This window comes from Vanrija albida (genome assembly GCF_041260175.1).
Source record: "Vanrija albida strain AlHP1 chromosome Unknown contig_4, whole genome shotgun sequence".
Taxonomy (NCBI): Eukaryota; Fungi; Basidiomycota; class Tremellomycetes; order Trichosporonales; family Trichosporonaceae; genus Vanrija; species Vanrija albida.
The window spans coordinates 1,709,274-1,721,483 of NW_027191423.1; the positions used below are offsets into that span (position 1 = coordinate 1,709,274).

At 63.3% G+C, this 12,210-nt stretch overlaps 4 protein-coding genes across 4 annotated transcripts; 3 read left to right on the forward strand and 1 right to left on the reverse strand.

The window, feature by feature from the left end:
• Positions 1–129: 129 nt before the first annotated feature.
• Positions 130–3,044, forward strand: Q8F55_005385 (uncharacterized protein; the record flags this gene model as incomplete). Its single annotated transcript, XM_069353874.1, has 16 exons — positions 130–202; positions 246–384; positions 417–535; positions 567–1,131; positions 1,182–1,226; positions 1,261–1,331; positions 1,364–1,471; positions 1,590–1,608; positions 1,655–1,778; positions 1,816–1,835; positions 1,869–2,011; positions 2,049–2,168; positions 2,280–2,480; positions 2,535–2,869; positions 2,902–2,956; positions 2,989–3,044. 16 exons carry the CDS (start codon positions 130–132, stop codon positions 3,042–3,044), a joined length of 2,193 nt encoding a protein of 730 aa, XP_069208516.1.
• A 665-nt stretch (positions 3,045–3,709) lies between these two features.
• Positions 3,710–5,640, forward strand: Q8F55_005386 (uncharacterized protein; the record flags this gene model as incomplete). The annotated part of the gene is made up of 9 exons (XM_069353875.1): positions 3,710–3,874; positions 3,970–4,034; positions 4,068–4,116; positions 4,155–4,401; positions 4,435–4,566; positions 4,600–4,805; positions 4,863–4,903; positions 4,939–5,033; positions 5,072–5,640. 9 exons carry the CDS (start codon positions 3,710–3,712, stop codon positions 5,638–5,640), a joined length of 1,569 nt encoding a protein of 522 aa, XP_069208517.1.
• Positions 5,641–8,116: 2,476 nt separating this feature from the next.
• On the reverse strand, positions 8,117–8,825 carry Q8F55_005387 (uncharacterized protein; the record flags this gene model as incomplete). Its single annotated transcript, XM_069353876.1, has 2 exons — positions 8,117–8,748; positions 8,792–8,825. The coding sequence occupies 2 exons, from the start codon at positions 8,823–8,825 to the stop codon at positions 8,117–8,119; spliced, it is 666 nt and encodes a 221-aa protein (XP_069208518.1).
• Positions 8,826–10,124: 1,299 nt separating this feature from the next.
• Positions 10,125–12,165, forward strand: Q8F55_005388 (uncharacterized protein; the record flags this gene model as incomplete). The annotated part of the gene is made up of 3 exons (XM_069353877.1): positions 10,125–10,326; positions 10,374–10,472; positions 10,520–12,165. 3 exons carry the CDS (start codon positions 10,125–10,127, stop codon positions 12,163–12,165), a joined length of 1,947 nt encoding a protein of 648 aa, XP_069208519.1.
• Positions 12,166–12,210: the final 45 nt, after the last annotated feature.

Genomic DNA, 12,210 nt, shown 5'->3' on the forward strand with positions numbered 1-12,210 from the left:
GCCCGCTCCCTCGGTCTCGGCGCCACTTGGCACGGTCGAACTTCGAGATCTCGCAGCACCAACCGGACAGAGCCCCCCGGGACCCCCAACATCCTCCCAGTACCCCATGCACATTGCCCCACACACACCATGGCAGCAGGAAGCCGGAACCGCCGCTCGGCGTCGGGGGACGGCTCGCACGAGGAGCCCGAGTCGAACAAGCGTGAGTGGGCCTTGCCCCGCCTTCGGCTGACGCCGGCCCCCAGGCGCGTGCGACTTTTGCCATCATATGAAGATCAAGTGCGTGGGCAAGGACAACCCGCCATGCAAGCGGTGCCGGACGCTCGGGGAGGAATGCACGTTTGACCGGCGGCGCGCTGCCGTGCCGACGCGCACCGACAAGGAGTAGGTCGCGGCCGGGAGAGGGCTGACGAAAGGCGTCTGCTCGCGCTCGAGAACCAGATGGGGTCGTTCAGCTCGGCGCTGCAGGGCCTCACGGCCCTCATCGCAGAGAATACGGCCCAGCTCAAGGTCATGTCGGCCGGCCACTCGCCATGTAAGCTCCCCCGAGGGCTCGCTGACCCCAGCCAACGTCTCCAACCCGTCGACCCTGGCGCAGTGGGTGCGCGCCGTGCCGACGACCGTGACGCCGTCGCCGGAGGTACATACTGCGGCTCCGCTGTTCGCTGCCGGCCTCCCGCCCGTCAGCTTCTCGAGCATGTTCAACCCCCGTGGGCAGGTCTCTGCCCTGCGCGCCGTGCACGGCTCGAGCGAGACGTGGTCCGGGAGGGCGAGCAACACGGGGGACGAGGACGAGGGCGACGAGGGTGATGAGGATGCCGCAGATGCGCAGGTGCACGACGTTACGCCTTCCGACGACGAGGACGACGAGATGGGCGGTCGGCGGCCCCCGGCGACGGCGCTCGGCCCGTTCCTCCAGAGCGAGGAGACGGCGCGGCTGCGCAGCGACGGGGTGGACGTCGGGAGGAAGCGGCCGCACGAGGGCGACGGGGACGACCGGCCGCCCCGCCGCGCGCGGGTCGACTCGTGCACCTGCACTGCGAACCACAGCGTTGGCGCCGAGCCGGCCGACGACGACCCCATCACGCTCGGCCTCGTGCCGGAGGAAGAGGGCCGACGGCTGTTCGATCTGTACGTGCGCGACCTGGCGCCGCTGACACCAGGTTCCATGCGGGCGCGAGCGCCTACGTCCCGATCTTTGACCCGAGTACGGACACGTTTGACGAGTGGGTGGACAAGCTGGCCGCGGCTGACGAGCAGGGTACGCCAGCGCAGCCCGCTGTGCCTCACGGCCATTATGATGATCGGGCAGATGTGCGCCGACGCTGAAGGTGGGTGCACTGTTTGCTTGAGCTGACTGAAGTCGGCGGCAAGAGCGAGCTCGGGGTAAGGCTCAAGCGGCACGCCGAGAAGATTGCGGCGTCGACGCTGTTCTCGCCGATTGCCAGCATCAACATTGTGCAAGGCCTGAGTGAGTGCCCTGCCTGGGTGGCGTGCTGACAACAGTTCTGCTGGCTGCGTGGGGTGACACGGCCTGGAGGCCAGTCAGTGAGTGGCGCTGGAGGTGGGGGGCATCGCTGACACACCAGACCATGCCAACGCTGTCGCGTGAGTTGACGACTTGCAACTACCGGACGGACTGCTGACCGCCCAGTGTCGACATGGGGCTGTATCGATGCCTGCACAACCTCATCGCATCGGGGATGGGAGCCGGGCGGTCACCGGAGGAGCTCGAGGCAGACCGCCGCTGCGTGATGGGGGCACGGCTGTGGCTGGTGGTAAGTTGTTTGCCAGCAGCACACGCTCACACCCCAGTTGACCCGCTTCAAGCTTGCGTGAGCGCTACCCGCAAGCCCCACTGACCTCAGCATGAGCATGAACCACGGACGCCCGATCGTCAACCCCGACGAAGACGGCACGATCTCCACCGCGCGACGGCTGCTCGAGCACCCGCTCTCGATCCCAACAGACAGCCGGTGCATCGCGCTCGTCGAGCTCGTCCTCCATCGCCGTGGGTGCCGCTGCAGGACACGTGCTGACACGCACAGAAATGGCCCTCCAGATGCTCCTCACCCCAGAGTACGTCTCGCCGCCCGAGGTCGACGAGATCGTGCACAAGGCCAACGAGGCGTTCGACGGCTGGGGCGACTTCTGGGCCGACTACTACGGTACGTATGATCCGGACCAGACCAGTGCTGACAGTAGCGTCGCGGGGTACCGGCGCCGACAGCTTCCTCGTCACTGAGCGTAAGTCGCTCCTCCGACGCCGCTGACCCCAGTCTCGGTGATGAAGTCGCACAGCATCCTCCAGTTCCACTACCACGTCCTGCGTGGCGTGCAGACCAAGCTCGACGTCGACTGCCTCCCAAGGCGGAGGCGGCACTGGCTCGTCCGCAGCCTGCACGTCGCCGACGAGCTCGTATCCCACATGGTCCAGCCGGAGGCCCTCGCCCGGCTCCGTTTCGCGGACCACTACGCCTGTGAGTCGCACAGCTAGCTCCCACTGACCGCAGTCGTCGGCTTGGCCTTTGCAGCAAAGTACCTCCTGCGCCTGGCGCGTATCCTCCCCGACCGGGTCGACCTGCGCGGCGTCGTGCGCAACGTCACGACCCTCGCCGACCAACTGAACAGATGTACGTCGTGCCAGCGGGCCACGCTGACAACAGTCCCGGGCTTCAGCTTCCATCGGCAGCTGCGGCACGTCGCGGCCCGCACACGCGCGAGGCACGCGCTCCCTGAGTCGGGGATGCCGAGCCCGCACGCGGCGACGGCCGAGCTGCCGGTGCCCGCGCCGCTCCTGTTCCCCCAGGGCGACGCCGCGCTGGGCGCCGACACGGCGGACGAGCTGGCGTTTGTGCGCTTTGCCGAGGTGCGTGTGCGCCGGGGTGGCGCTGACGGAAGAACTTGGAGGCGCTTAACGGCAACGAGAGCGAGTGGCTGGATTTGCTCGTGGACGGTGGGTGAGGTCGAAGGCGGCGCTGACAGCAGGGCCATTCACGCCGCTGTTGGCCGAGTCGCCACCGCAGCCCGTCGGTGTGGTGTAGGGTGACAGGCAGAGGGATGTACTCATACTGTATGCATAGTGGTCGGGGCAATGGCTTGGAATGGCGAGAAGGCGACGAGCCGAGTCCGTTCTCGGTGGCGCATGCGTGTGGCAGAAACTAAGACGACTTGGGTGAGGGGACGTTGGGGCCTGGGGGGTGAGTGGCGACTCGAACACGACCCCAGCACTCCCCTCGACCCGTCCGTCTGAGCCGCGCCCACGTTGCCTACGAGAGCGAGCGGTGCCGACGAGGAGGAGAGCCGGCGTGACACGGCGCCGTCCACCACCGCCCCAACGCCGACCGAGAGCGGGCCGGTCGTGTCAGCTGTCCAGGTCAGGTGTTCCTCCTGAGCAGCCCCGCACCCCAACCTTGCTGCGCATGTATCCTACCCTGCCTGCACACGCATGCCACCCTGCTCGACACCTCGGCGCCGGCTCGGGGTCCCCAGACGCCGGCAAGGGGGACCGACGCCCGGCGCCGAGATTGCCAATGCCGAGCGCCGGTCTGCAGCCGGCGGCTTGGCCAGATCTCTGAGATTTCGGGAGACGACTCGTCTGCCTCCAACGATGCATACTGTTGATGCTGGACACTACTAGATAAACGGGACCCCGCACGGGGATCCCCCACACTGCTCGCTCGTATCGAACCCCTCGACACGACACACCATGTCTGACAATGGCAAGACGGACACGACACGCCTGGCCGAGGAGGCGGCCGCCAAGGAGCGCTCGATGGGCTTCCGGGAGGTGCTGGCGACCTACTACCCCGCTGCGCTGTGGAGCGCCTTCCTCTCCTGCGGGCTCATTATGGAGGGGTACGACATCGGCATTGTGAGTGCGGCGCCGGGGCTCGCTGACACCTTGCAGATCAACGCCTTCTTCGGCCACAATGCAAGTCGCGCTGGCCGGCTGGACTGACGGCGCAGGAGTTTATCAACCACTTCGGGCACACGAACGCGCAGGGCAAGAAGTACATCCCCGCCACCTGGCAGTGAGTGCGTCGAAGGGGCGGTACTGAGCCCAGGTCTCTCATGAACAACGGCGCCCAGATCGGCCAGGTCATCGGCCTGCTCGTGCGTCCTTGGCTTGGCCGAGACACCACTGACCCCAGATCAACGGCTACTGCCAGGCGCGGTTCGGCTCCAAGCGCACCTACGCGGCCGGCATGATCCTCATGACGGGGGCCATCTTCCTCCCCGTCTTCTCCAAGAACTTGCCCATGCTGTTCGGCGGCGAGCTCCTCTGCGGCATCCCCTGGGGCATCTTCCAGACCCTCACGACGGCGTACGCCGCCGACATCTGCCCCGTCATCCTGCGCGCCTACCTCGCCAGCTATGTCAACATGTGCTGGGGTATCGGTGGGTCAGAGGTCCTGCCACAGCTGAAACCAGGCCTCTTCCTCGCCGCGGGCATCGTGCGCGCCAGCCTCCAGATCCATGGCATGTGGGGATGGCGCATGCCGTACGTCCTGCAGTGGTTCTGGCCTGTGCCCCTCTTCATTGGGGTCCTGTTCGCGCCTGAGAGTGAGTTGACGCTGAGACGACACTGACCCTCAGGCCCGCGCTGGCTCGTCCAGAATGGCAGGAACGACGAGGCACGCGAGACCATTCGCCGGCTGGCGCGGACCGGTCACTACACTGAGGAAGCGCTCGACGCGCAGGTCGCCCTCCTCGTCCACCAGAATGAGCTCGAGAAGGAGGAGGCCTCGGGCCGCAGCTACGCCGACTGCTTCAAGGGGACCAACCGCCGCCGTACTGAGATTGTGAGCGTGAACCTGGTGCGGTGCTAATGCTAGTGCTGCGTCGTCTGGGCGATCCAGATCCTCTGCGGCCAGGCCATCTGCGGCTACTCGACCCAGTTGTGAGTCGCCTCCTGTGGCCTACCGCTGACAGCAGCCTTCGTGCCGCAGGCATGAGTCAGACCGGAGCGTTCAACATAAACCTCATCACATACAGCATGTTCCTCGTTGGCGGCTTTGTCTACTGGATCAGTGGGTGGAAGTGCATGGCACCGCCACTCACACCGCAGTTACCCACCACTTTGGCCGCCGCACAATCCAGCTCACCGGTCTCGGTATGATGACTTGCTCTCATGCCGTCCTCGCAGCCTTGGGATTCGTCCGCGCAGCGCACCCAGAGAACAACACGATCGCCCGTGCAATCGGCGGCATCCTCGTCATCACAAACTTCTCATTCACGACCACCCTCGGCCCGGGCACGTACACGATCGTCGCCGAGATGCCGTCGAGCCGCACGCGCCCCCAGACCGTCGCCCTCGCGCGCGTGTGCTACGTCGTCTCGGCCATCGCCTTCCACCAGCTCGTGCCCCGCATGCTCACGCCCCAGGGCTGGGGGTGGGGTACCCGCGCCAGCACGCTCTTCATCGGCACTTGCATCGCCGGCTGGTTCTACTGCTACTTCCGCTTGCCCGAGACGAAGGACAGGACGTACGGCGAGCTCGACATGCTGTTCAGCCAGAAGGTCCCCGCGCGCAAGTTTGCGAGCACGCACGTCGACGAGTTTGCCCGCGGCGGCCACGACACGCCCCACGATGTCAAGGAAGAGGAGGAGCGGGTGGAAGAGGTCAAGAAGTTGTAGCAGCCGAGAGCAAGCGGAGCCTCAGGGGGTTGGAAGGGAGGTGGCCGGGACAGTAGGGAGTTTGTACGCGCAGTAGGGGCCATCGTCCAGGACAGGGTCGAGGATGAAAGAATGGAATGCAGCTTGGACACAATGGTCGACTCGTCCCCACAAGTCAATGGGACCGCAGAATGACGAAGCTCACCGCCACAATGCTCGTACCCAAACTACCTGCAACAACACAGCCATATGTATTCGTCGAACTCTGAACTATTTCTGATTGTCTCTGTTTGGTTCTTATACTCCTCATTTTTCCCATCTCCCCATCTTCGCTCCTTCACTCCTCACTCCATCACTCCATCTCGCCAACTCTCCACCCCCCCACCTCCCTCTCCATCCCTCAATTCTCTCTCATTCTCTCTCCCGTACTCCGTCCAAATATGTCCGCCACGCAGGCCATGCTGCAGCTTCCAGGCTACTTTGAAGTGGTAGAGGAGCTGCTCCTGTTCTGTCATTGGCGCGATATTCTCTCAGCCAGTGCAGTGGGTTATGGTGCTCCTCCTTCTTCCGAGATCGTGCTCTGACCCGGCCCTCCATCCCCAGACATGTGTAAAACTGAACGACATCGTGACCAGCAGCGACGCCCTCCAGGCGCGCCTTCGAGCGGGCTACTACCAGCGCACGCCACCACTCCCAGGTCCTAAGTCCGTCGAGCGCATGATCGACATACAGCAGCGCTGGGAGGCCTTCAAACCCAAGCGAATCCATCTCCTTGGCAGCGGTGAGGACGTGTGGGGAGCTAAGGCTGGGGGCGGGGTGATCGTCATGAATGAAGCTTGTGGACGTGACGGAAGAGGCCCATGGCAAGTTGGAGACAGTAGTCGTGCCACAAGCTGACGACATCCAGGGCTCCAGTGGACCATCACACCTGCTACAGGGTGGCCTTCACGGACAATTTTCGGGACAACGACAACATCTGTAGAGGCCAATCCCTCGACCTCGGAGCCACGCCCCACAGCGTTGAAGATGGGACTGGGGTGAACGTTGTTGAGTGGGGGCCGTGCAAGATTTGGGTGTCTTCCCGCCATCGAAACCTGCTTGCTGGAGTCTCGCTCTACCAGCTGAAGGATCGACCGGGCGTCATTCAAGCTACGGTTCAGCTCTTCCCTCTCTTTCACACCGCCGGGGAACGTGGCCAGTTTTATCCGGGGGCTGCCCAGCCATTGTTGACGGTGACGCTTCCAAGTTGGGTGCCCCTTGATGAGAATATCTGGGACAGTGGGTCCCAGAGGTTCTTCCCCACGCAAGGGTGCTATTACAAGCGCACACTGCTCAAGAACTCCATCGGACTCGATCTGGGCTACGATGAAACAATCGCCTTCAGTATTTCCACCCTCAAGCACGTACAGACGACTTCGGCATACTACGTCTGGAATTGGCGTACGGGCGAGCGAACCGTGGCATGTGCAAGCCTCTCACGCCTGGCCCTCCCGACTGATTCCGCAGGATGCCATTCCTCGTATGTATCGAAGAATGGAAGCCAGACAAGAGAGCGCTCGATATCACTCCTTCTATCAGGAAGGTCGTTCCGATCAACCCTAGTGCGGCCCTTGTCTGGATTGATGCGGATGCGGACTCCTACGACTGCCATGGTTCCCACCTCGCTCTGGTCCACAGTAAGGTCGAAGAATCGGCCACCATCGTGTCTGGCGCACCATTGCTCGACTTTCGTGAGCCCGCCACACAAGTTGGAGGAGTCATTACACTTGACGAGGACAATTGGAATAGCTACTCATATGTCTTTGTTGATACGGACGACCGCACTCCTCTGCTGGTGTTCTTTCGATGCTCTCCGATGCGTCCCAGGCCCAACAAGGTTGTGGGGGTAATGCGCCTTCTCAGTCGCGGTGGTGCTCCCAGCATTGCGGAGACTTTGGAACACGATGTTCCTCCCCATACACAGACCTCTCTCAGCCTGATTCCAGAGTCAGCAATGTGGGTAGGATTGCAAGGCTTCGATTACAAGGATGCGGACTTCGTTGCTTTAACAGGAAGCAAGGTGGTTTTACTGGCAGCTACGACAGGCAATGATGTCGACATCCACATCCGGGACTACGGATTTGGCCCGGCGATTCGTCCTGGATTGCTTGGTTCACGACGAGTTGTTCCGCCTTCGAAGCTACCTGTTGTGCAGGATGGGGAAACTACGAACTGCGGCATCTCGTTGGTGAATGTTGAACAGAGGGGGGGCTCGTCTGTAGCCACACTGCGTTGGGACGATAGCTGGGAGGAGGACGAGGAGTTCCGCTTCACGTCTTTGACGGCCGACGCAGAGCACATATACATCAGCACGGTGAGCGCGTGGCGTTGGACTACCTGACCCTAGGATTGCCGAGGGCTCATCGTTATTTCCTTCTAGGCGGCTTTGCTCCATTGACGCGCCGTGGACGACATGCCGTACTGCTAGCAGCAATGAATTCATGCTACATTCTATAGATTAGAGGAGGTAAGCGGCGGCGGCAAGGACGACGGCACCCGCGCCGACGCCCGACGAGAGGCCAGCGGCCGACGAGGGCTTGGCCGAAGCGGAAGCCGAGGCGGAAGCCGACGAGGAGGCGGCGCTGGCAGCGGAGCGCGAAGCCGAGGCCGAGGCCGAAGCCGAGGCAGCCGAGGACGCCGACGAGACGGCAGCCGAGGCCGAAGCCGAGACCGACGAGGCGGCGGGGGCGGCGGACGAGGCAGCCTCGGAAGCAGCAGCCGAGACCGAAGCGGACGCGGAGGAGGCGGCCTCCTCGGCGGACGACGAGGCAGCGGCGGAGGGCTCGGCAGAAGGAGCAGCCGACGACGAGGCGCCGCCGTTGCCGGCCTCGCTACCGCACATCTGGCGGACCGAGTCGACGCGAGCAGCGATCGAGTCGGCACCGCTGGGGTTGTTGGTGCGCATGCAGGAGACGCACGAGTCGGCGAGGCCGATGAGCTCGGCGTTGCAGTCGCTCATGCACTGGTTGATGTTGGTGCGGCAGACGAGGGCCCAGTCCATGACGGGGTCGCAGGTGTCCTCACATCCGGCGAGCGAGATCTGGCGACGGACGATGGACTCGTTGGAGGGCGAGGCCGAGGCCGAGGCGGCTGGCGGGTCAGCTGTGCTCCCTATTGCTCGTGGCCTACTCACCGAAGACGGCGGCGACGAGGATAGCGGCACGCATTTTGTTAGACTTTTTTTTCGGGGGGTTGGGGAAACGGCACATTGTTCATTGGCCTTTTCTATGCCGCTGGATCGGGACATGGATCACCCGCGCGCCGATTTGACAGCGCGCGTCACGACCAGAGCAAGCGGGGACTGCGCCGGTCCTGTCCCGGGAGGGGGTGGGCCCATGTTCTGTTCCATGTGATGTGCAATGCAAGCGCACGAGGGCAGAGGCGGAAGTGCACAGAGGATTTCGGCCGAGCCAAGAGGTGCAGGTCGCGGCTCATTGCCAAGACTTTTCACGTCTCCCTTACCCCGCCTGGGGAGGGCAGAGCGGCAGAGTGGGTGAATTATCTGATAACGGCGCAATTTGACTCGACGTCACCTTGCTCTTCGCGTCGCCCGCCCGAAGTCGGGCGCTGGGCCATTGGCCGTGCGCAACCCGGCGCGCAGGGGAACGGGGCGGGGCTTGCTCGCATGCCGGCGGGGCGGCACATGGTGACTGCGCGTTACGAATGCGGTACAGCTATGGTCCGAGGTCGGCGCTGCGGCTTGCTCGGTTGCGGCCTTGCGGGAAATGAGCGAGCGCCGAAGGACGCCGTGCGGCGCATGGTGCGGTGCGCTCCCCGCCGGCATGCCGGACCCCCGCCGGCCACCGCGCCGATGTGCACGGAGCAGTGGTGTTTGCTGCTTGCTGTGTTTAGTAGGAGGGACATAGGGACAAGTGGAACCAGCGCCAGCGCCATGGCATGCCAAGTTGACCGAAAAAAAAAATCAAGCTGCGAGAGGCACAGTGATCGACCCGAGAGATCATCGTCGCGTCGACACGTCCAATGCCAGCATCGTCAATGAGCATAGCAACGCCCAACAACAGCTTGAGAATTACAAGCAGCAGCAGCGCGTCGAATGGTCTCTGCAGCTAAACACATAGGAACGGCGCCAACGACGCCCACGGCGTCCAAAAGGCGGAAGCTGTCGGCTGCGCCGCCAAAAGCCCAGGCGCCCGGCCTCTTGGCGTGGCGCAAGGGTTTCTTGGCTTGGCGAGGCCGCTGTACCTCGCGGCGCACTCGCCCTCACCCTCTCACATATCAGATAAAACGGCGGTACCCGCTCGGCCGACGGTTGCACGCGCAGTCAATGCACCCAAGAGCCTCGGCGGGTGGAGCATGCACCCCGGCGGGGGGTGAGCAAGCAGGGGAGCCAGTGCACGTCCGGGTTTTGCAAAGCTCAAGTTTACCTTCTTGATTTCCGCAGCAGCCTGCCTCCCAATCCATATAGCAGCGTGCACACACTTCTTGGGGGACGCAAAAACGACACAATGGCCCACGGAGTAGGAAGAGAAGTCGTCGGTGTCGCCGCTGGCGTGCCCGACACACCACCAACCCCCGAGACGGACAACATCGAGACCAAGAACGATGTCGAGACGCTCTCGCAGGCCCAGTCGGCCCCCACGCTCGAGCGCACCGCGTCGCGCGAGTCGTACAACCAGCAGATCGGCGTGACCAAGATTGAGACACTGTGTGAGTTGGCCCGCGAGGCCTCGTTCGCCGGGCTGACCACTCCCAAGACGTTGTGTTTGGCCGCGGCTGGAAGCTCGTCCTGCTCTGGGCATCCATCGCCCTCATCGCCTACGTGTGGTCTCTGGCCGCTATCACAACAAGCATCTGTAAGTCGCATACACACGCCCACTGTATACATACTTAACACATACAGACGGAGCCTTCGCCACGTCCTACTTTGGCAAGCACACCATCGTCGGCACAATAGCCGTGCTCACCAACCTCTCGGCGGCCATCACGCTGCCGCTGCTCGCCAAGCTGTGCGACGTCTTCTCGCGCCCCGCGTCCCTCTCGCTCGCCACGTTCATCTTCATCATCGGCTACCTCCTCGTCGCTGTCGCCCAGAATGTCCAGACCGTCGTCGCGGGCGAGACGCTCTACTCGGCCGGAAGGACGGGCATCTACCAGATCATGCACATCCTCATCAGCGATATGACCCCGCTCCAGTGGCGCGGCCTCGTGCTCGGCGCCTACTCGCTCGGCTTCCTCCTCAACGGCTTCCTGGCCGGCTTCATCGCATCGGGTATCGCCCTGTCCATGGGCACTGGCGACGGCTGGCGCTGGGGCTTCGGCATGTTCTGCATCATCATCCCCGTGTCCATCTGCCCGTCGATCGCCATCATGTTCTGGGGCCATGCCAAGGCCAAGGCCCTCGGGGCCTTGTCGCTCGCGTCGTCGTCGTACGCCCGCCGCCGCGTCCTCGAGGGCGAGCACGCCGCACCCAAGCGCACCGCCTGGGAGACGACCGTGTACATCTTCCACGCGGTAGACGCCGTCGGCCTCGCCCTCTTCGGCTTCAGCTTTGCCCTGCTCCTCTCCCCGCCCACCCTCGAGAAGGTCGTCAAGAACGGCTACAAGAACCCCGCCCTCATCACCATGTACGCCATCGGCGGTGCCCTCTTCATCGCCTTCTGCATCTGGGAGTGGAAGTTTGCCCGCTACCCCATCTGCCCGAGGCGCCTCCTCAACCGCACGTTCGTCGCCTGCCTCTTTGTCGACACGCTCCACTTCTTCAGCAACTACATCACCGACGCCTACTACAACTCGTGGGTCTACATTGTCAAGCCGCCCTGGTCGGACCGCAACTACGCCTTCTTCAGCAACACGTACAGCACGTCCATGGTCGTGTTCGCCGTCATCACTGGTCTGGCCATGCGCTTTACCCACAAGTACCGCTACATCCAGCTCTTCGGCATTGTCGTGCGCTGCATCGGTGAGGGCCTCAACTTCATGACGGCCTCGCCCTCGCACCAGGGTGATGGCAACTTTGTCGCCGCGAAGATCATCATTGGTGCCGGTGCGGGTATCGTCGTGTGCACGACCGCCGTCGGCGCCCCGGCATCTGTGCCCCACGCCGACCTGGCCATCGCCATGTCGATCCTTCACATGGTGGCCCAGCTTGGTGGCTCGGTCGCCGGCGCCATCTCGGCCACCGTGTGGAACACGAATGTTCCTCGCAACCTCAAGAAGTACCTGCCCAACACTGACCAGGCTACGCGCGACAAGATCTTTGGCAACATTCGTCTGGCTCGCCGAACAAAGCCTCACGACATGGTCGTCCGCGCATACTCTGAGGCCATCCGCCCCCTGCTCATCATCGCCATCTGCACGTCGGTCCTTGCCTTCTTCATCTCGCTGTTCGGCAAGGAGATCTACCTCGACAAGTCGCACAACGACGTTGAGAGGCACAAGATCATCGAGATCAAGAAGACGAGTGAGACGACCGACGCTATCATCGAGCAGAAGGTCAAGGAGGCCGAGGAGCGGGCGGCTGCCCAGCTGCAGGAGAAGGGGCGATGAGTAGAGTAGCATGGAGATGCATACATTTAGAGTCACTGGCCCGTG